Genomic DNA, 22,795 nt, shown 5'->3' on the forward strand with positions numbered 1-22,795 from the left:
AAGATGAAATTGCTTCAGTGTCTTTGCTGAATTACAGCCCTTTTCACCTACAGCACTTGCTGAGAGAGTCCCTATGGGAACACCATGGTGCACCTGAGAAGGAAGCTGAGAATAATTTAAAGAACTTCTTAGAGGAAGCAGATGCGGCTCAAGCGATTGAGCTCCTGCCTACCATAGGGAAGGACTGTTGAGTTTTAAGAGTTCTTTATGTATTCTGGGCAGAAATCCTCTATCAGAAATGTGATCTGAAATACTTTATCCCTGTGGCTTGAGCCAATGATAAAATGTAAGCTCGCAAGAGAAAATGAGAACTTTGGAAAACTGGTATCCACCACCCTAAGCTTGACAGCTTTCCAATACACACACATTTTCTGGTGGGATCTGTGTTCATTTTAGAAGTGTGACTTTTGGCAATATGTACAGAAATGTGTCAGCACTGAAAGATCTACATAACCCAGTGGGCCAATGTGCTACTTTAAAATTTTCATGCATTAGTACAAAATCCATTTAATGTGCAAAGACAGATCTGAGGATTTCCATGTCACAAGATTAAATGTTCAACAATATGATTTCAGACTGCAGCTCACCTTTAGAAAGTACTCTCGTGCTTTTAGTGTAATATCAATGATGAATGTCAATGGTCACCTGAAAAGGCTATTAAAAACACTTCTCTATTTTCCAACACTTATTTTCAAGGCTGAATTTTTGTTCAAACCCAAATAACAGATTGAATGTAATATGAAAGTCCAGGGGTGCTCTATTGAGACTGCTGAGAAAGATTTGCCCAATTGTAAATTGACCCACTCTTTTATTATGCTGTTTTCTTTTCGAATTAGTTATCAACGTGTCATGAGTTTTAGTATAAATATTCATCTACAGGAATTAGTATTTTATTTCCATTTTAATTTCTAGCATGGCTGGTACCAGTAGGGGTCACCCACATCCCCTCGGGGTCCTCACTAACCTGTCAGCTGTGAAGTCAGGACCAGGCCTCACTGACGGGGTGACAGTGCTCGAGGCAGGGGAGGGGTCGGGCCAGCCCAGAACCCGGTCTCGCTCTCAGGGTCCCCCCGAGGCTGGCGTGTGGGGGGAGGCGAGGGGGGAAGTCCCCGGTCCCCGCAGTTTCACTTCTTCTCCCAACCTGAGTCAGGTCCTTCTGACCCCACCCTCGTGACGCGGGCCCGGGCGGCCTCCCATTGCGGGCCTGGTTCTGGGGAAGCCAATCGCGGACCCTGCGGCCCATCCAGAGCCCGCCCCGACCCGCCCGGACTCAGGTTCCCCCAGATCTGGGGTCCGGCCATGGCGCCGGGGACCCTCCTCCTGCTGCTCTCGGGGGCCCTGGCCCTGACCCCGACCCGGGCGGGTGAGTGCGGGGGCGGGGGGCGGGGGTCTGCCCGAGGGGGACGGGGGTACCTGAGGGGGCAGGACCCTGGAAGCCGCGCCTCACCAGCTGACCCCACGACCCACACGCCGACCCCCGCCCTCTTATGTCCACCCCACGCCGACCCCCGCCCCTCTTCTTTCCCCCCCCCAGGCCCCCACTCCCTCAGGTATTTCTACACCGCCGTGTCGCGGCCCGAGCGCGGGGACCCCCACTACATCGCCGTGGGCTACGTGGACGACACGCAGTTCGTGCGGTTCGACAGCGACGCGGCGAGTCCGAGGATGGAGCCGCGGGCGCCGTGGATTCGACGAGAGGGGCCCGAGTACTGGGAGCGGGAGACGCGGATCCAAAAGGACACGGCACAGACTTTCCGTGCGGGCCTGCAGACCCTGCTCGGCTACTACAACCAGAGCGCGGCGGGTGAGCCACGGGGCCCGGGGTCCGCGCACGGCCGGGATTCCCAGGACGGGCCGGGGTCGCCCGCGTCTCGGTCCCCACTGCCCCCCGAGGCCGCGGGATCCGGGACCCCACACGGGAGGGGCTTTTCCTCGGTTTCGTTTTCAGTTTAGACCAATCAGCGCCGGGGCGGGGCGGGAGGTGGGGGCAGAACTAGCCCGGGAGCGGGGTCTGGGGAGGGGAGCCGCGGGGTGAGAGGTGGGCGGGGCTAAGCGCGGGGGCAGGGCCAGGGTCTCACACCTTCCAGAGCATGTATGGCTGTTACCTGGGCCCTGACGGGCGCCTCCTCCGCGGATACTTTCAATACGCCTACGACGGCGCCGACTACCTCGCCCTCAACGAGGACCTGCGCTCCTGGACGGCGGCGGACCCGGCGGCGCAGATCACCCGGCGCAAGTGGGAGGAGGCCGGTGAGGCAGGGCAGCGCAGAACCTACCTGGAGGGCACCTGTGTGGAGGGGCTGCAGAGATACCTGGAGAACGGGAAGGAGACGCTGCTGCGCACAGGTAGAGGGGGCCGGGACGACCCCAACCCCAAATGTCCTGTCCATTCCTGGTGGTCACACGAGCACTGCTGGAAAGGCCAGGAGAGAAATGGAAAGTTCCTGAAGTTTCTGACCTTCCCGCAGACCCTCCAAAGACACACGTGACCCACCACCCCATCCCTGACCGTGGGGTCACCCTGAGGTGCTGGGCCCTGGACTTCTACCCCGCGGAGATCACGCTGACCTGGCAGCGGGACGGGGAGGACCAGACCCAGGACATGGAGTTTGTGGAGACCAGGCCTGCGGGGGACGGAACCTTCCAGAAGTGGGCGGCTGTGGAGGTGCCTTCTGGGGAGGAAGAGAGATACACATGCCACGTGCAGCACGAGGGGCTGCCCGAGCCCCTCACCCTGAGATGGGGTAAGTGGGACGAGGTGGGGGCCTCTTCTAGGGAAGCAGGAGCCCTTCTGAGCTGCTCCAGAGGGTCAGGGCTGAGCCTGGGGTCAGGGCCCCTGACCTTCCCCCCTTCTCAGAGCCGCCTTCCCAGCCCCCCATCCTCACCGTGGGAATTATGGTTGCTCTGGTCACCCTTGGAGTGTCCGTGGTGGCTGCAGTTCTGATCTGGAGGAGAAAGACCTGAGGTAGGGAAGGGTGGGTCTGAGGTTTCTTGTCCAGAGGGGATTCCAGCCCAGGTAGCCGTGTCCCCTGCCCTTCCTGGTACCATGAAGCCCCTCCTCACACACGTGCCCATCCAATCTGGGGCCTGTTACTACACTTACTTTATAAACCTGTGAGAGATGTAGGACAACAACCCCAGTGATGACGTGGAGGCCCCTGTTCCCAGCAGTCAGAGGGAAGGGTCTGCTGAGGACAGACCTCCAGGAGGGCAGAGGGTCCAGCCCACACATCCCCCACCTTGTGTTTCCTGATCCTGCCCCGGGCCTGCAGTCATGGTTCTGGAAACTTCCCTGGGTCCAGGACTAGTTCTCAGGACCTCATGTCCTGTTCTCACTGGTTGTTTTTCCACAGGTGGAAAAGGAGGGAGCTACAGTCAGGCTGCTTGTAAGTGGGGGATGGGGGGAGGTGGTGTGGAGGGTCATGGCTGACCTGAGGCTTTGGGGAGTGTAGACGGAGCCCACGGGCAGCTCACCCCATCACTCCTTGACTCACATCTCCCTGTGGCTCTGACTAGACCCTGTGTTTGTTCCTCTGCAGCCAGTGACAGTGCCCAGGGCTCTGATGTGTCTCTTGAGGCTTCTAGAGATGAGACCCTGGGGACTTGAAAGGGGAGAGGCATTGGGCCAAGAGGACACGCCTGGGTCCTGGGGATTCCTTGGACGTGGACATGAAGACTGTGGAGGGCTGGTCATGATGTCAGCATTTACAGAGACAACCTGAATGTGCTCTTGATTATTTTCTTCTGTAGCGTGACAAAGCTGCCCCGTGGGGGACAGAGATTCCAGAGCTGTTCCCACCCCTCATGTGACTTCAAGACCCCCTTCCTTTGGGTGTGAAGACTTTCCTTCCTCAGCTGGCATCTGTGTGTCTGCATTCTGTTGTAACCTGGAGGATGGGGAGGTAGCTCGCCCCTGCTCCCACGTCCCCCACACTGACCTGTGTTCCCTGCCCTGACTGACCGTCCTGCTCAGGAGAGCTGGGTGTGGAGCATCCACAGCCCTGTCTTACTTCATGGTGCCCTGAGCTGCCCCTTCCTGCTTCCCTTGAGAATGAGAACCTGGGATGATTTTGCTTCTGCAAATTCTTGCTATAATGTGCGATTGAGGAATCAATTGAGGGAAAGGAAGATTCTCAAGAAAGGGGAAATAAAAAGAATTGAGAACCTTCCAGAATTTTTTATGTACTGTGCTAAATGTTAACTTTGAGGAGCCAAGGTGGACAGGCCTGTGTCCAGTCAGTGCTCCATCCACGTGGGCTTCACACTGAGGAGGAGTGACATTTCGACTTTATTTAACTCCTGGTGGTTTGGTCCTTCTCTGCCGCCTGCCCTCCCTCTCTGCCCTTACCCAGCTCCCCTGACCCCAATGCTGGCTGCAGCCCAAGCCCATGGATGTGTGGAGCAGACCCTAATGTAGACCCACAGGTGGGCAGTGGGGTCTTAGCCTGGATTGCTCTTGTCTTGGGGGAGTTGAAATTGTGCTGTAGTCACAGGGGGTGGAGGAGAGGGGGGAGAGCAGCACTTCTGAGGACAGTCCTGGTGGCCTCAGGGTCACCTGAGTGGAGGTTGTGCCGTGGCTGCCAGGAGACCACAGCTGTGTTAGGAAAGGCCCTGGGGGGTCCTCACTGACCACTCCTGCACCTGGTGCTGGTGGAGGACTGTGCAGGATGCCCCTTTTAGCTTCTGGGAACATTTGTGAACTAAAACAGCTGAAATCTCTGGCCTCAGTGCAGGGAAGTAGCTGTGTGAACTTGGGGGTCAGTGCGGGCCTCACTGAGTTTGTGACCTTTGAGGACAGCTTGAAGGTCATGAGGGTCGTGTCCCTGAGGATGTCCTGGAAGGTCCTCCCTGATGGAACTGGGCAGTGCATCAGAGTGGGCAGGGGCGGGCTGTGGTTCTGGGAAGGGCAGGAAACCGGAGTGGCTGCATCAGCCTAATGGGGATGGGCAGAGGTCAGCCCAGTCTTGGGGCCCTGTGGATGTGGGAAGACAAAATTTTTCTGCATCAAATGGGACTTGAGAGAAATTTTTGAAAAGGAGACACATGTTATGATTTCTCTTAAATGATTACTTAGTCTGCTGTGCTGAGAATACAACTGAGAGGTGAGGGGTCAGTGAGGATGTAGGGAAAAGAGGATGAAATCAGTGCAGTGTTCCAACTAGAGATGGGAGTTGATCTGCCTGGAAAGGAGCAGGGAAAACAGTGGGAAATAGAAGTCTATATTTAAAATATTTTAGGGTATCCTAGTGGATTAAGTTTTGGGTTGTGAGAGAAAATGAAGTCAGGAGGATGCAAAAAATTCCTCTATGTGAAGAAAAGAAGGAGTTGTAAATAGAAAGGAGGAACTGCAGTCAGTAGAGGGGGAGTCTCTGGAAGGAGGACAGTTGAAGGGTCATTACAGGCATTCTGTTTAGGAAAAGTTGAATCTGAGATGTCCATCAGAAATGTAGGTGAGGCTGTCAGGTGCCACTGGAAATAGGAATCTGGAGCTAGGAGAAGTGTCTGGGGTGGAGTCACAGATTGGGTGGTGAGGCCATAAAGTGATATTTTGAACCTAAGGAGAGGACGAGGTCCCTGAGTGTGATTAGCTACAGGAAGGAGAGGAGCAAGGATTGACCCTGGACCTCCAGAGCTCAGCATCCATGGGCCACACTCGAGTGACCTCACAGCTGTGGCACCACGTCTGGAAGGCATGTGGACCAGGGAGTCCCAACTTCTCTGTGCACAGGAACCTTCTGACACCCCACAAGGGTCCAGAAGGCCTGGGGGATCACGAGGTTCTGTGTTCATAACAAGGGGGTGCTGAGCTGCTGGATTTCAGGTCGTTCTTTAGAGCAAGAACCAGACCAGGGAGTCCCCGTGTCTGTGCTCCAGCTCCCTGGGGTGGTGGAATGTGCCTTCTGGGTTCCTGTCCCATGTCCTGAGATGGGGGTCCGGGGAGAAGCCCGAGTGCTTCATCACAAGCCCCTCAGTCTGTCCTAGCTCAGCTGGATGGTGACACTTGTTCTGCCAGTGATGAGCACAGCTCCCCATGTGGTTCTTGAACCATGTAAAAAAGTCCTTTCTGGAAATGAAAAGGAGGAAATGTATTATTAGTTATGAGGATGATATTGGGAAATGCATGTGCCTTCTCTATGATGGGGTATAGTCAAGTGGGGATTTATAAAGTGGTTCAAAGTTCTTCATAAATTAAAGCTCTGAATTCTTACTATATGTCTTTATTTCTTAATGGATTTAATGCTCACTTCTTGGTATGAACAATTGATTTTGGATTTTTCTTATTTCAACTTAAGGGGTTTGTACACATGATCCTGGGACTCACTTTATTTGGGGAAAGCCCCAGAACCAAGAACTTGAGGCCACACACCCAGGAACAGAATCCACAACCCCCTCTGGGTTGAGTCCCCTGTGGGAATCAAGGCCACTGCTGCTGGGCAAGGGGCTTGGCCACCCCCTGGTCTGACACTGGACATGGGGCCTCAGGTAAGACCCGCTGCTCCTGCCTGGAAGACCCTGTGACAGGCACACACCCCTGCCCACTGGACTCTGCACAGTCCAGCATTGCTGGGTCAGTGTGTCCTGAGCCTATGTGCTGTGGTCATTTGATGGGGAGGCCAAGGCTCTTCCATGTCCAGCTCAAGCATGTTGGGAAGGTGAGCTTCCCTCTTCGTGGCGGGCAGTGGCTCTGCCTCCACCAAGGCTCCTAAGTGTAGAATTCCCTGGTGTGGGAAGAGGTCCAGGTGCTGCTGGATGGGCTTGGAAGGTGGAAAGTGAGGACAGAGGTCAATTCCTGGAGCCAGTACCAGCCTGGAACTTTATCTGGTACATTGATGGCACTCGGGTTTGGCTGGAAAAGTGGGTGACTAATAAATGGCATATTTCAACTCTTTCCCTTATAGTCTGTTATGATTTCACCTTTTGTCTTTGTCAGTTTATCCTAACAAGTAGAGGGGCATTGCTGGAAGGATAAGTGATTTCTGAAAACATTTCTCCCTGTCTTTGACTCTTAGGAGGATTAAAAAACCCAGCTCTCTAAGACTTCAGAGGATCACGTGTGCACTGCCATTTCATATACCTTTTATATTTCCTTGTCCATGCACACATTTCTGTGGAGAGGATCCATAACCTTTCTAGTTTTCATGTGACCCCACAAGAGTCTAATACACCCCCCAGGTTTAGAAACTGCGCTACTCCAAGTTGGTCAGGAGCAGCTAGTCAGCAAACTTTTCAGCAGACCCAAGGACATGATGAAAATTCTCCTTCATTGCTTGTGTGTCTTTAGTCTGGGACATGATAAGGTAGAGGCTCTCTTGTTGCAGGAGGGAAATAATAAAGATAAGACCAAAAATCAGTAAGATAGAACATAGAGAAAAAGAATGAAACACAAAGATTGTTTGATGGGGAAATACCAATACATTTTATAAACCCTAGCTAGACTGACAAGATAAAAAAGACACAAATTACCAATATCAGGAACAAAACAATGGCTATCTATACAGACTCTTTAGAAAGTATAAGGACAAAGGAACATGCCAATAAATTTCTCAACCTAGATGAAATAAACAGTTTCCTTGAAAAACACAAATTACAAAAGAGGAAACCAAAAGTTTTGTTCATGCCTTTATCAATTGTAGAATTTGAATTAGTAATTGAAAACCTTCCCATAGAAAAAACTCCAGGCCCAGAAGGTATCACTGCTGAATTGTATCAAACACATAATGAAGAAATAGTATCATTTCTACCAAAACCCTCTTATATACTAAAGGAGGAACAATTCCCTATTCATGTCTGGGTCCAGGGTTACTCACATTCAAAACCAGGCAGAGACATCACAAGGAAAGTGAAGTACTGAACTCTGTCCATCATGATCCTGGGCTTAGAAATCCACACAAAATGTGAGGGAGCAAACCAAATGCAAAAATACGTAAAGAGTATTGTAGATCATACCAAATTGTGCTAGCTGGGAATGCAAAGGTGGTTTAAGATCGGCAACTCATCTCTGTTCTCCAAATGAAATAGAATAAAGAGCTCTTTTCCAGCTGGAACCATGGAGGGTGTTGAAGAGAAGAAGGTTCCTGCTGTACCAGAAACCCTTAAGGAAAAGAGAAGGAATTTTGCTGAACTGAAGATCAGCACTTGAGAAGGAAGTTTTGCCCAAGAGATGCTTTGAAAGGCAAGGAGGAAGCTTATCTATGAAAAAACTAAGTACTATAACAAAGAATATAGGCAGAGGTACAGGACTGAGATTAGAATGGTTTGAATGGCAAGAAAAGCTGGCAACTATGTACCTGCGGAACCCAAAGTGGCATTTGTCATCATGATCAGAGGTATCAATGGTGTGAGCCCAAAGGTCGGAAAAGCATTGCAGCTTCTTCGCCTTCACCAGACCTTCAATGGCACCTTTGTGAAGCTCAGCAAGGCCTCAGTTAACATGCTGAGAATTGTGGAAGCATATATTGCATTGGGGTACCCAAATCTAAAATCAGTTAATGAACTGATCTATGATCGTGGTTATGGCAAGATCAACAAGAAGCGGGCAGGTAGAGGGAAAAAGAGATGTGATATGGGGGCGTTTTGGGGACTTGGAGTTACCCTGCCATCAAGGGATTACTACCAAGCACCAACTGGTAATGTAACTAGAAAAAGACCTTGAATAGAAGGATCATCTAAGAGCAGCAGAAAATCTCAGCTTACATGTAGGATCATGTGTTAAAAACTACTTTTTGACCTTGAATAAAAGGGGGAAATGGCAAAAACAAATGAGTTTATATGGCTAAGAGTCTTCAAAAAAGAGTCAGGAGGTTATCACAGGGGTCATACTCACACAAGTCTCAGTGGGACCCAAGAGACAGCCAAAGTACATACAACCCCAGGTACTGGTTGTCCTGAGGGCTATAGAGACACACAGGTTCTATGGTCATGGTAAATGGCTCTGGAATTCAGTGCCATATCAGTTGGCCCTACTTTGGAATTTGTGTTCCTGAGTATGATGGAGTTAGACCCAGATATAACCTTTCTACACATGCTTCTTCTGTTACTTTTACTGGCCCTGTGGTTGGCACTAGAGTTGGTGTATACTCAGGAGACTTGAAGCTCTGGACTGTCCATGTGCCAGCTGGGCCCTAAATCTCAGCAGTCTTGCAACTCCTACCCTCTGGCTCATTGGATTTATCCATGCCAGCTAACAGGGAGGTGAAGATAGTCAACCACCACACCAGGGAAACAAGAATGCCTACAACTGCAAGCAGGAGAATTGCATCCATCATCCATGTGGAACTTAAGCCCCCTTTTGATATAGAGGTGAGTGAATATCACCATCCCAGGGTCTACAGGATGAGGAAAAAAATATGTATTAGAGTGGATTTACTAATAATCTACTTTGGAAATATTGTGACTAGTAATGGAAGAAATTGCAGCATTGATGTGGAGAAAGCGGCCACAGTAATTGCTGTGGGCAGGTAGAGGGAAGAAGAGATATGATGTGGGGGCATTTTTGAGACTTCAAGTTATCCTGAATGACGTTGAAGGGACAGATGCTGGACATTATATATCCTCCCAAAACCTACTGGGTGGACTGGGGGAGAATGTAAACTACAATGTGGACTGTTATCCATGGGATGTGGTGGTGCTCCAGGGTGTGTTCACCAAGTGCAATGAGTGTGCTGCAGTGGAGGGGAGGTTGTTGATGTGGGAGGAGTAGGGTGAGGGGGCTGGGAGGTATATGGGAACCTCTTATATTTTTTTAATGTAACATTTTAAAAATTAAGAGTCACAGATATTGAAAAAAAAAGAAGTGGTCGAGAAATGTGTGTGTGTACATCTATCTATCTGTATACAATCTTTGTTGTTAGTTGTCTGTTCTGGAATTCTGAGTTACCACCTAATGTCACTGGCCATGCACGGGTGGTTCAAAGAAAGAATCAATTGATGAATGTATTTTGTCACATTTAAAGAACAATGGAGAAAAAACCACATGATTATCACAAATGAAGCAGAAAAGATACTGTAAAAAATCCAGCATCCCTTCTTAATAAAAACACTCAGAAGTAGATATAGAAGGAAACCTCAAGACACTTAAGGGCACAACATGAAACAGATAGCATCATATTTGATGTCAGAAGATTGAAAACGTTCGCTAGGATTAGGCACAAGACAGGGATGCTCACTGTGGCAGTTTGAAATCATTTTATGAAGCTCGAAAAGGGACATATTATGTTTTAAACTAGTCATTCCTGTGGAAATTAATGAATCACAAAAAGAGAAATATTCTGTTTTAAACTAACCCATTCCTGTGAGTGTGAGATGCATTTGACTGGATTATGTCAGGGGGGTCGTGATTTGTGTTGAGTCTCTGCCCTCTTCCTGGGTCTGACATAAAGGGAAAGGCAGAGGATAAAGGTGATGTGGGTTATGGGTGGGAGGCTCTTTGTCTCTTCAGAGATAACCTTAACCTAAGCTGTCCATCCTGACTTGTGGGTGTGGAACGGTAAGAGGCTGCAGTCCTGCCCTTGGTGACCATGGCAACAACTCTAGTCCCAGGAAACAGTTTAACAATGCAAAGTCTATAAACTTTAAATATTCAGGAAAATGCAAACCAAATGTGCTAAAAGCTTATCTAGAATGATGAAGTCCATGCTAAAAACTTATCTGGGATGTGGAAGATATATGCTAATTCAAGCCTACTGAGAACTGAAACAGAACGACTATTTGGCCTTTTCTTTCTGTATAAAAGGGACTAAAAAATCTTGTTAGAGGCTTGGGTTAGAAACAGAAAGCTCCTGAGTCCAGCTGGCCATCAATAAACCATTTTTCCTTCTCAAATTCATTCCTGAGTCGTGGCCTTTCAATATGCAAATAATCGAACCTCTCTTAAATTCTATAATATTTTGGGGGGCCCTCCCAGGATTGCAAATGAAGACCAGAAGTGGTAGCATTTTGCTGCCACTTCCAAATCCCTGAGGAAGCTAGGAGGACTCAGGTGAACCCCAAATCTGGGCTCCCCTGGATTAAGTTTAATCCAGAAAAGATGTGGGCTCCACGAGAATCTTCCCAATGAAAACTGAGGGCAATGGAATGTCTGAAGAGAAAGATTCTGGGAATGAAAAAGAACTCTGAACATGGAAGAAGGTAAGACTCCCTGAGTGAGCACAGTCTGGAGAACCCTAGCTTTAACTGCTAGGGAGGGAGGTTGATCACCTCCTGAGAGAACCATGATAGCCCCAGAAAACTGGGGGGAAGACGTTCTCTCTAGGTGTGGAAAAAGGAGGAAAACTGGGAAAAAGCCTGGTGTTTTGGGTTTGTCTAACTGCAGTTTGGAATCTGGTACTGGTCTTATATCCACTGAAGGAGTGGAGGCTTGATTATAATAGGAAGGGTTGTTTATAGGTTCAAGTCCTAACATCCTGGAAATTGGTCTGAATTTTTAAAAACTTGGTTACAGGAAAATAGATCAGCTTTTCTAGTGAAGCTTGGTCTGGGTGTAAAGTTAAACAGTGAAAAAGGTCTAGCTGGAATCTTTTATTATGGTGCTGAATTGCGAATGAATTGTCTTTATACCAGATGTTAATGTTAAGTGTTCTCTCTAAGGTTTGTGATACCTGTGGGGGGCAGCCATGTTGAAAAACATATATATAGAACTTGTGGGTCAGATTAGTGACCTTTGTGCTTCTGTCTGTGTCAGCTCAGTGCTGGTGTTGGAGTTCTGAGGTTATGTAAATTGGTGGAAGTTAATTGAACTGGAACCCTCCCTTGACATTGGCAAGGGGGTGAATTGATTATGGGGCAAAACTGAGAAGTCTGGATATTTGCAGAGTCTGGATGTTTGTGCATGCTCTGCTGCCTCATCTCTGATTTGCCCCTTTGCTGGGGCTTGGAGGCTGTCTGTGTCCACGCCATGCACCCAAGTTTGTTGGGGCTGCTCCAGTCAGGGTGGCTGGGTCCCCGGGAGAGGTGCTGAATTTGAATAGGCTCTGTAGGCCCATTTTGGCAGAAAGGTGGAAAGGGGGGAGCAAGCTTGCCCCTTTCCAGTGAGTCCACACCTTCTATTCATAAGCCACATTCTTATTTGATTGTTGTGCACCCTACTGCCTAGAAAGAGGAAGGTGAAGGGGATGAAAAGCAGAATCAAAATAAATGCAGTAAAGTTCCCTCCCTAGGGTGTCAAGGGCCAGAATGCATTTGCCTTCTGCCCAGGTTCTTTACTTTTCCAAATCTCTCTCTCTATAAGACTGTAGAAATACTTCCAAATGTTTTAAAACTGTAAACTCATCTGAAGAAAGGAGGCTATCACTTGAAACAATAGACCTTTTCAGTGGTCTGGCTGAGAACTTCAGGGCTGTGAGACTACAGAGGAAAAAGAAAAAGGAATGAAATGCCACTTTGAAATCTATGTTTGGCTTTTGTCAGTTGCTGGCACCTAAGAATTCACAGTAAAAAGGTAAAAACATAGTTTAAAATGAATCTTTAAATGCCAATACTCTCTTGCTGGTAAATTAAATGCATAACTTGCAGATAAGAATTTGTACCATTACTAAGAAAAGGCAGAACTTCACAGAATTGTTATTAATAAAATTCTTATAGCTTAATTAATAGAGGTATCCAATCCACCTTAAGGTTAAAAAAATTAATAAAAACTGTATCTAAGAGTTAAAATCATTTATAAATGCATTCATATTATAAAACAGTGGAAAAATAATCACTGAAGTTATAACTGAGTGGATTTAGCCTGAAACTATTATTGTAAATGTTAATTCTAAACTAACCTTACCTTCATTTATGGTTACTTCAAGCCTAGCATCACCCCTTGCCTTTGCCTACAGTTATTTCATAATAGCTTCTTCCCCTATGGTGCAGAAAGAGCTGGGACATCCCTGTCTCCTGTCCTGGTATCAGTAAACCTGCTTTCTCTCATGAATCCAAGTGTAAACTAAATTGCTGCCTGGTGGAATTCTTAGCCCGTAGGGTTAAAGGAACACTGGAGTTTTATTATCTCCAAGGCCTCGGGGGAAAAAAGGAAGTCTGCCTTGACTGTCCAGGTTCCTAAAACTGGCAATTCATGAGAGAAACCAGTCTCCCTGAGGCTTCAAATAGCCTTGGTAAATATACATAGATTTAATCTTGTTGCTTATCAAAATTCTGCTAAATTCAAGGTAAAATATAAAGTTCTGAAACAAAAAAAGAATTGTGTTAAAACATTAGGAAGATTTTGGTTACAATCCATTCATTAAGAAACAAAATTCTTGTGTAAAACTGGAGAGTCATAGTGTAAAACCGCACAGTCATAATGCAAATTAAGAAAAGTTTCAGGAGTCTTTGAAATGTTTTGCAGTCACACTTATTTTGTGAAAAAATGGAAGTTTTAAGTAACCAAAGTTATGTTTTTGTGTCAAACTATTCATGTCTGCCTATTTGCTCAAATTGTTGAGGTTAAATACACAGTTATGTAAGTAATATATATTTCTGGAACCCAAGTTAAGCTAAACAGTATATAAAATAATGCAAATTATATGTAGCATCAATGAGTTGTGCTTCTGTGTCTAACTCTATTTGTGTCTGCCCATTTGCTCAGTGTATGTCTTCATATATCAGGATGATAATATCAAATTAACAAGAGAAAATTCCTAAAAGAGCTCTATTCAAATTGTTAAAAATTAAATATGCAGTTATATATGTGAATAAATATTCCTGGAATCCAAATTAGACTAAGCAGGATGGAAAGGTCTTATAGAAATCTAATTATAGAAACAATTGGGAAAGAGCCTCCTCTTTGCAAGAGTTTTGAGGGCAGGACTAGGTGTAACATATAAAAGCTGTCTACTAGGCTGAGGAATTAAGAACCAATTTGCCCTTAGTTTTCCAGTTTAAACCTTTTGTCAGCCATAAAATAAAGGTAATTAGTGGCTCTGTTGACAAATTTCAGTAAGTAAAGAAAAGCCCAAAACTCTCCTGGATTATGATTAAACAAATTAAGTAATTGTGTAATGTGTTTTGAAGCCTGGTAGTCAGTATGCTTTTAAAAAACTATTCATTTTCATAACTTAAACAAAGAAAAGAAGTTTTTAGCTTCCATAAGGAAAAAAGGAAACATTCCTTGCATAAACATAATGGTTTCAATTTTATTTAGCTTGGGTATAATCTCCCTTCATTTATAAAATACCCATTAAATAAATTAACATTATATGTACAAAATCTTTAGAATAATAAAAATTGTAAGTTCAAATTAATAAAATTAAGCTAAAGAAAATAGATTGTAGATATGCTCTCTCAAATAAATAAAGTAAATTTCTTTGGTTAGCAATTGTAATGTAATAAGTTTATTTAAACATAAGGTAACTAGTCAATGTGGTTATAGTCAATTATAAAGAGTTTGTAAAATATCTTCCAAACTGAAAATGTTTAAATAGTTCTAGTTCTAAAGACATTGTCAACTAAAACTTTGGATTAGTATTGGTGTCAAAGAATAACTTCATGATAATAAAACCTGTCTGAAGTCCACCACAAAGTGCATATTTAAATAAACGGTAATAAAAAGTTATCTTGATTCTATTGAGAATCTTCTGTTTTCATTTTAACAATGAAAAATAGTTTTTTTCCCTCTATTACTAAAGTAAAATACCTACTATTATCTTCATGGTAAAATTGTATAAGTAAACAGTTATATAATATATGATGTGTTGCATTAAATTGTTTAAAATATATATAAAACAAAAAATAAACTTTAACATTGTCAAACTCTCTTGTGCATTCAAACCAGGCCTTGAATACATTACAGGTTGCCTCTCCATGTGAGTTATTGACTAGGCTGGTCACTGACTACCTCAATTAGAAATATTTGCTCTAACAGCCTCTGGTTCTGCTCCTGAAGTTGATGGAAACTATGTTGCAGTTTCAAGCTCCTGCAGCAGCCAATGATGACTCAGTATAGCCAAGTGTACAATGAATATTGCCTCCAGACTGGCACAGTTCCATAGTGCCAGAGAGCACTATGCACCAGGCTGATAGTATACTGGAAACTCTCTCTAAGATCAATGATGCAGCAACTTGCTCACTGTGTGAAGAACATGCTAAGTGGAGCCATGATACCAGGATACTGTAAGTAAAACTTAAACACAATTGTTATTATAGCCTGCTCCCATAGAAAGATAACATGTAAAGTATTACAAACCTTATACTTAAAACTATTAATTGCAACTCAGAATCCTTATGCATTAAGTAATACATTAATTAGTATTAAATTGCTGTACTTTTATCCTGTACTAAATATATGCCTAATAATTATAACAGTATCTTTTCTATTTTGGATCAAGTGCAAAAGTATATTAGACATGTTAAATTCCTGGTAAGTTCATTTTCTAAACAATTAATAAACATGTCTAAAGAATAAGGTGGGAGTCTCAGTCAGGCTCAGCCAACTTTTCTGTTGTACTCTACTGTGTAACAAAAATGAGGCTTGCTTGCTAATAATGGGACACCTATTAAACAGTCAGTATTACCAGAAATTGTACTATTAAAACCAAAATGTAAAAAAAAATTATTCTGTAGTTCTGATCACTCCCACAGCTAAAAACTAAGAAAATTTCCAACTTGGTGTACTAATCCAGAATGAAACCAATTGCCCAAAGGGTGCCAGTTCACCAAGAGCATCTAACAGAGCACATGAGTGCCAATCATTAAAGAGCTTGAAAAAGCTAAGTATCTATTGCAATTTCTCTCTGAAAATAAATAACTTAAGAAAATTGTATATATACTGTTCCCACCAGCTTTTAAAAAGGGGTGCCATCTTTATAGGCACCTAACCTTGCCTACCTCTGTAATCCAATGTCCTCTTTTAAAACTGGGTATTCCAAAATTTTAATGGTTTGTTTCTTTCAGAGTGAACATCTTATTAACCATATGAAAACTTCATCCAACTTCATGCAGAAGGCCAGATCCATCTTCCTCCAGTTAAAATAAAATAGAGTTTTATACCTTGTTAGGTAATGACTACAGCCCATGGCCAGGAGGAAGCAGTTACAGAAAAGAGATGATCTCCCTTCAGCACCCCTTTAAGATTGAAGGTGTAAACTCTTCAAGGGAGCATCTGACAGAACACATGAGTGCCAATCATTAAAGAGCTTGAAAAGTGTCTTCAAACAAAGCTAAGTATCTATTGCAATTTCTCTCTGAAAATAAATAACTTAAGAAAATTATATATATACTGTTCCCACCAGCTTTTAAAAAGGGGTGCCTAACCTTGCCTACCTCTGTAATCCAATGTCCTCTTTTAAAACTGGGTATTCCAAAATTTTAATGGTTTGTTTCTTTCAGAATGAACATCTTATTAACCATATGAAAACTTCATCCAACTTCATGCAGAAGGCCAGATCCATCTTCCTCCAGTTAAAATAAAATAGAGTTTTATACCTTGTTAGGTAATGACTACAGCCCATGGCCAGGAGGAAGCAGTTACAGAAAAGAGATGATCTCCCTTCAGCACCCCTTTAAGATTGAAGGAGTAAACTCTTCAAGGGTGAAACAGGATTGATAGATGGATCTGGACCCTGACTGGAGGTCTACGTGGGCCCTGGTGGCCCTGGGATGACTGCAGGGGGATCCCTACCCAAGGATTCTACTGTGCTGAGTGGAAACTTATAAACTTCTGGGAACAGGTTCCTGAATGCTACACTAAAAATTGATAAGTAAAGTAATCAATCAAAACAACAAACAGCCATCCACCTCAAAGATCCAACAAAAATTATGCCAAAGTTTAGCAAGTTAAACTTTGGCATAAGGGGGGAAATGGTGTGGGCTATGGGGGGGAGGCTCTTTGTCTCTTCAGAGATAACATTAACCTAAGCTGTCTGCCCTGACTTGTGGGAGTGGAATGGTAAGAGGCTGCAGTCCTGCCCTTGGTAACCATGGCAATGACTCCTGTCCTAGGAAACAGTTAAACAATGCAAAGTCAATAAACTTTAAATATTCAGGGAAAATGCAAAACAAATGTGCTAAAAGCTTATCTAGAATGTATGAAGTCCATGCTAAAAGCTTACCTAGGATGTGGAAGGTATATGCTAATTCAAGCCTATTGAGAACTGAAACAAAAGAACGATTTGGCCTTTCTTCTCTGTGTGAAAGGACTCAAAAATCTTGTTAAAGGCTCAGGTTTGAAACAGAAAGCTCACGAGTCTGGCCAGCCTTCAATAAATCATTTTTTCCTTCTCAAAATCATTCCTGAGTCCTGGCATTTCTATACACAAATAATTGAACCTCTCTTAAATTCTGCAACAAAGGGAGCAGGTATTTGATTCTGAAATGTGAGACCAAGAGGATTCCTTAAGCATGAAGCCCCCAAGAGGCTGGTCCAGGGAACAGCTCATGAGGAAAGGAGCCTCCTGGATGCCTGAGGGCACAACTGAACTTGGGAAGAGAGCAGAGCATCAGAGATGGATACAGGAAGCCTGGAAGGAGACAAGCCCTGTGCCTGTTCACTCACAGCTGAGATCCAGGGGATGGGAGATTCTGGAGGGGAAGCCAGGGAGCTCTAGAGATGGGTGCCATCTTGCTTCTCCACGTGGCAACATGCCAGAACACATAGCAGCTGACTTTGGTGAGAAAGCACATCTTATGGTGCCTTGGTTTGGATTTTTCATGGCCTTGGAACTGTGAGCTTTTACCCTAAGTAAATACCCTGTATAAAAGCCAGCACATTTCCGGTACTTTGCATCGACAGCCCATTGGGAAATTAAAATACCCACTGTCACCGCTCTTGCTCAATATTGTGCTGGAAATTCTAGCTGGAGCAATTAGGCAAAAAGAAGCAATCAAATTCCTCCTATTTGTAAAGGAAGATGCAAAATGTTCCCTATTTCCACATGACATAATCCTTTATATAGAAAATACTGGAAAATTTACAACACAGCCCTTAGCTCTACTAAACAAATTCAATAAAGTGGCAAGGTAAATGATCAACGCACAAAATATCTGTAGTCTCTATACACAAGTACTGAGCAATCTAAAGAGGAAACCCAGAAAAAAATTCCATTTACAATAACAAGTAAAAGAATCAAATATCTATAAATAAATTTAACCAAATATGTAATGAAAATGTACACACACAAAAAATCTACAAAACATTACTGAAAGAAACCAAAGAATACATCAGTCTGTTAATAGACTAGAAAACCAAATGCTCTCAAGGTGACAATTCTATACAAAAGAATTTATACTTTCAACACAATCCCAATAAAAATTCCAAAGGCCTTCTTTGCAGAAATGGAAAAGCCCATCATCAAGTTTATATAGAAGGATAAGAGGACCCAAATAGCCAAAACATCTTGAAAAAGAAGAATGAAGCTGGAGGACTCAAATTTCCTGGTTCTAAACTTACTACAAACCTACAGCTATCAAAGTAGTGTGATCCTGGCACAAGAGCAGACATATAGACCAATGGAACAGAATTGAGAGATCAGAAATAAAGTCTCCTATATATGGCCAATTAATTTTTGACAAGGCTGCCAAGCCCACTCAATTGGGAGAAAATAGTCTCTTTGATTAAATTGTTCTGGAAAAACTGGGTATGTATATGCCAAAGAATGAAGGTGGGCTGCTACCTCACAATATTTATAAATATAAACTCAAAATCTATTAAAGATCTAAATAGAAGAAATGAGTATAAAACTCCTAGAAGGAAACATGAAAGCATCTTCAGCCAATGGTTTATTAAACTTCATACTCTAAGCAAGAGCAACAAAAGAAAATAGATATATGTAAAGCTTTTGTGCATCAAAGGGCTTTAGCATCAGTCAAAAGATAATCTACAGAATTGAAGGAAACATTTGGAAATCGCACATCACCTAGGGCTAATATCATGAAAAAAAGAAAGAAATCCTGAACTGAACAACAAAAATACAAATGAATTGCCCCCAGTGGCCCGAGTCACAGGCTGGGGCTGCAGCAGGAGGGTTTTGGAGAGGAGGCAGCAGGAAAGGGGGCTGTGCCTGATGGGCTGTGGCCCAGGAGGAAGGTGGCAGCACCGATGCCCGCATCCTCTGTTCATGGAGGTGAAGGAAGGATCAAGCTTGGCCAAGAGGCCTGCCGGACGCCACTGCAGACAGGGAGAGCTGAGAAGAGCTACAGAGGGCGGCAGGAAGCAGCGTCCTGATTCCCTCATGGCTGCTGAATGCGTCCACCTGACCAAAGGGCCAAGCTGGGCAGCAAGGGCTCAGCTGAGCCAGCCCTGGACCTGGGTAGGGTCTGATGTGACCATGCTCCTCTCCAGCAGTTCTTCCTGGTGATGCAGCACCACCTGGAACATGGCTTGAAAGACAAGAAAATTTTTCTTGGACAAAACAAGCCCTCCTGTGGCCTCTAGAAATGTAGGAAAGCTTGTTCCAGAAGCTGAGGAGGAAACAGCAGGTGTCAAGGTCTCCCAGGACTGAGGATGTCAGGAAGCGGAGGAAGAGCCTGGCTTCATTTGGATCAACACAAAAGAAATTCTGAGTGTACAAAAGCTGCGATCAATAAAAAGGAACTTCTCATGAATTCTACGAGCCCAATGACCTCATAGTGGAAGAAGAAGGAGGTATAATTGCTGGTCCATCAGTGAGTCTTAAAGACCTTGATCCCAATTTCTGTGTGAAAGGAGAAGGTTTGGACTCCCAGATGCAGTTTCAGGTGTTTTACTGTATCTTGAGGATGGGAACAGCAGTGAAGGCATGAAGGAGATGGTCAGATTCCTGCCACTCTGGACCAGAACAGTGAGGTAGAGGAGCTCCACAGATATCTGAATGCTACATAAACAATCTTCAGGCAACAGTGGATGCTTTAGAAAAATCCGAGACTAAACTGACAGGTGAGCTTGCAGTTGCAAACAATAGGGTTATTACCTTGCCAGAAGAAATGGAGGAGTTACAGAGGAAGCTCTTACATAGCAGAATCCATTCAGAAGGGTCCTAAGCAAGACAGAACTTCAGAAGGGCAAGCACTGAATAAAGCAAGAAAGCGCTGAAAGTAGGAGAAACAATTACCCCTGGATGTTGAAAAGGAGCTGGAGAGACAGATCTGCACAACACAAGAGATGGAGCTGGCTGTGAAGATGCTAGAGAAGGGTGTCTGTGAAGCAGGTGCTTTGGTGTCCATGGCAGTACCTGGAAGCTCCCAGGGCTCTCAGGCATGAGCTTGCTTTAATGCTGCATAGTTCAGGCTTAGGAGTAAATCAGAAATGTGAACTAAGCAATTGCTTGGAAGAGATGACTATTTAGGTGGCTGCCACCATTAAATGACTTGAACAAAGATGGCCCCAGGCTGGTTGAGGCCACCCGTCTGCTGAGCTGGACAACCAGCTCCCGAGTAGGACCTCAGAGACAAGATCAAGAGTCTGTAGCTGGACATGGAGGAGCCAACCAGGCAGTGGAACCAGCCTGAAATAGGAAAGAGAAAGAAGGTTCCAAAACAACAGGAGCCTCCAGAAAAGGGGTCACAGAGCCAGAAACCAAATGGTTGAGAAGCACAAAATCAAGAGGAACATGTTAAACTGAAAATGCCCTTTGAAGAAGCCACTGGCTGGTCTCGCCCATGGATGATCAGGATCTGCCCTGGGTGTCTGAAAGCCGCAGGTGTGTCAGCTCTGCCAAGAAGATGGCAACATCACCAAGAATGTGTGTAAGACCTGCAGGGGAGCCATCTGTAGGGCTGATTCAGCCAACTCCTGCCTCTTCCTTCAAGCATCAGGCTTGAGTGAGTCTTCAGTCCCTGCCCCAAGCTCCTAATGAAACAATATTCCAGCAGCCCCCCCATGAGCTAGGGGGACAAGAGCTGGACCAAAACTCATGCAGGGCCCGTCTCTACCAGTGCCAGGTGTTAGGAGGCCCTAAGAGCACATTCCTCAGAATCAACTAGAAGGTGTAGGGAGGAGTTATTTAAATACATCAGGCCTGGGGAACAAAGGCTGTGGTTAGGGGTGCTGGAAGTTTTGCTCATTTTCTGTAATTACTTTTAATAAAACTTACTCAATTTAGCATTTCTCTTCTAAGTCTAATACCCTACCTTGAAGGATTTCTGGCATAGCATATCTTTGTAAAGAGCTATTACCCATTTTTATGAATAGTAGTAATAATACAGGGGAGGGTATACTAGGAGAGAGGGATCCCAGCAGATAAGACTAAAAGTAAAATGATCATCTCCCTCCATTACATGTTCAGATTCACAGAGGAAAGACAAAAGTTAACTGAAATGAAAATGACCTCTTTATATTATATCTACCAAACTGTGAACCCAAACTCAGAGAAGAGAAAGAGAAATTAAAGAGTAATATAAATTAGGAGTGTATTTCTTTATTTGTCCCCGCCCCATCATTGCTTGCATTTTCTGTGTCTGTTTGCTGCATGCTGGTCTTTTTGGTGGCACTAGGAACTGAACCAGGGACCTCAGGTATGAGATGGAGCCCCTCATCGCTTGAGCCACCTCTGCTCCTGCTTTGTTGTGTCTTTCATTATGTTTTCCTTATGTTTCTTGTTGCATCCTTTTGTTGCATCAGCTCGTTGCATCAGTGCATTGTGTTTCTTGTCTTCTTTAGGAGGCAACAGGAAATGAACCTGACGCCACCCATGTTGTAAGCAGGGGATCAATCTCTTGAGCCACATCTGCTTCCCCATTATGAGTGTATTTAAAACAATATTGTATTATTTCAGGACCGGAAGGTTTCTGGTATTTTCCTACAAATGATTTCATTATCAGAATATGAAGGAACATTTGCCACTTTCCCCCTTAATGATTTCAAGAATACATATCTGCCATTCTCAGAATCTCCTAACACAAAACAAACCAACTTTCTCCCCCAGCTCCATCTATTCCCAAGTAATAATGTAAATTGCAATGAGTTTTAAAGTTAGCATTTGAGTTCTTCAAATAGAAGTGTTGAGGAAAGCAAAACTAGGTCAGATGTAGAGCAAAACAAATTTAATTTATCATGGCTGAGGATAGTTCTTAAAATGTTTCTTGTTATGTGAAATACTTAATGTTCTGAGCCAAGCTGTAGAGATGCTGGTGCACAGGGTTCTTGGAAAGGGCAAGACTCAGACATGCCTTAGTAACGATCCCTTTGGGGGAAGGAAGGAAGTGCATCAGCAAGGGAAGGAAAGATGGAATGCTCTATTTCGTTTGCTACATGTGTACAGATTTTAAAATTCCAATTAAGACTTCAGATACAGTCTGTGATTGAGGTGGAAACATCCCTAAACTGTATTGTTTGATAAATGGTTTCCTGAAAAGGTTTACAGCCATGAATATAGAGTTGCCGCATGATCCTGCAATACCACTACTGGGTATATACCCAGAAGAACTGAGAGGAGTGACACGAACAGACATCTGCACACTGATGTTCATAGCAGCATTATTCATGATTGCCAAAAGTTGGAAAAAACTCCAGGTGTCCATCAACAGATGAATGGATAAACAAACTGTGGTCTATTCACACAATGGAATATTGTGCAGCTGTAAGCAGAAATGAAGGTGTAAAGCATATGACAACATGGATGAACCTGGAGGACATTATGTTGAGCGAAGTAAGCCAGTTACAAAAGGAAAAATACTGTATGACTGCATTACTATAAATCAAATGCATTGTGTAACATATTGTATGATTCGAAAAAAATTTATAGGTATCCAGTACCAAGAAGGAATGGGCAAAATATTTGAATAGACATTTCTCCACAGAACATATACAATGATTAATAAGCATCTGGAAAAAATGTTCAACATCATTATCTATTAAAGAAATACAAACCAAAACTACAATGAGGTGCCATTTTACACCCACTTG

The 22,795-nt window shown here is 44.3% G+C and overlaps 1 protein-coding gene, 1 long non-coding RNA gene and 2 pseudogenes across 6 annotated transcripts in view; all 4 read left to right on the forward strand.

Annotated features, from left to right (window-relative positions):
• The first annotated feature begins 1,232 nt into the window (after positions 1–1,232).
• The window catches only part of LOC101442557 (saoe class I histocompatibility antigen, A alpha chain-like), a 1,048,500-nt gene continuing 1,026,937 nt past the window's right edge, over positions 1,233–22,795 (forward strand). The window contains exons 1-7 of one of the 5 annotated variants that reach the window (XM_012529417.4): positions 1,233–1,363; positions 1,535–1,804; positions 2,065–2,346; positions 2,469–2,744; positions 2,858–2,965; positions 3,354–3,386; positions 3,540–4,174. In XM_012529417.4, the coding sequence (XP_012384871.2) occupies positions 1,300–1,363; positions 1,535–1,804; positions 2,065–2,346; positions 2,469–2,744; positions 2,858–2,964 (999 nt within the window). In that variant the 5' untranslated portion in view covers positions 1,233–1,299 and the 3' untranslated portion in view covers position 2,965; positions 3,354–3,386; positions 3,540–4,174. Of the gene's footprint in view, positions 1,364–1,534; positions 1,805–2,064; positions 2,347–2,468; positions 2,745–2,857; positions 2,966–3,353; positions 3,387–3,539; positions 4,175–22,795 lie in introns of those variants that run through there. The other 4 variants (XM_012529416.4, XM_012529419.4, XM_071211051.1 and 1 more) reach the window with 4 other exon arrangements.
• Positions 4,959–9,762, forward strand: LOC101439520 (large ribosomal subunit protein uL30 pseudogene; annotated as a pseudogene).
• LOC131275376 (uncharacterized) lies at positions 14,849–17,205 on the forward strand. Its single transcript, XR_009182828.1, has 2 exons — positions 14,849–15,090; positions 15,871–17,205. It is a non-coding gene; the product is annotated as an uncharacterized lncRNA (long non-coding RNA).
• Positions 19,032–20,779, forward strand: LOC101439946 (protein RUFY3 pseudogene; annotated as a pseudogene).

The sequence above is a fragment of the Dasypus novemcinctus genome, chromosome 22 (assembly GCF_030445035.2).
Source record: "Dasypus novemcinctus isolate mDasNov1 chromosome 22, mDasNov1.1.hap2, whole genome shotgun sequence".
Lineage (NCBI taxonomy): Eukaryota > Metazoa > Chordata > Mammalia > Cingulata > Dasypodidae > Dasypus > Dasypus novemcinctus.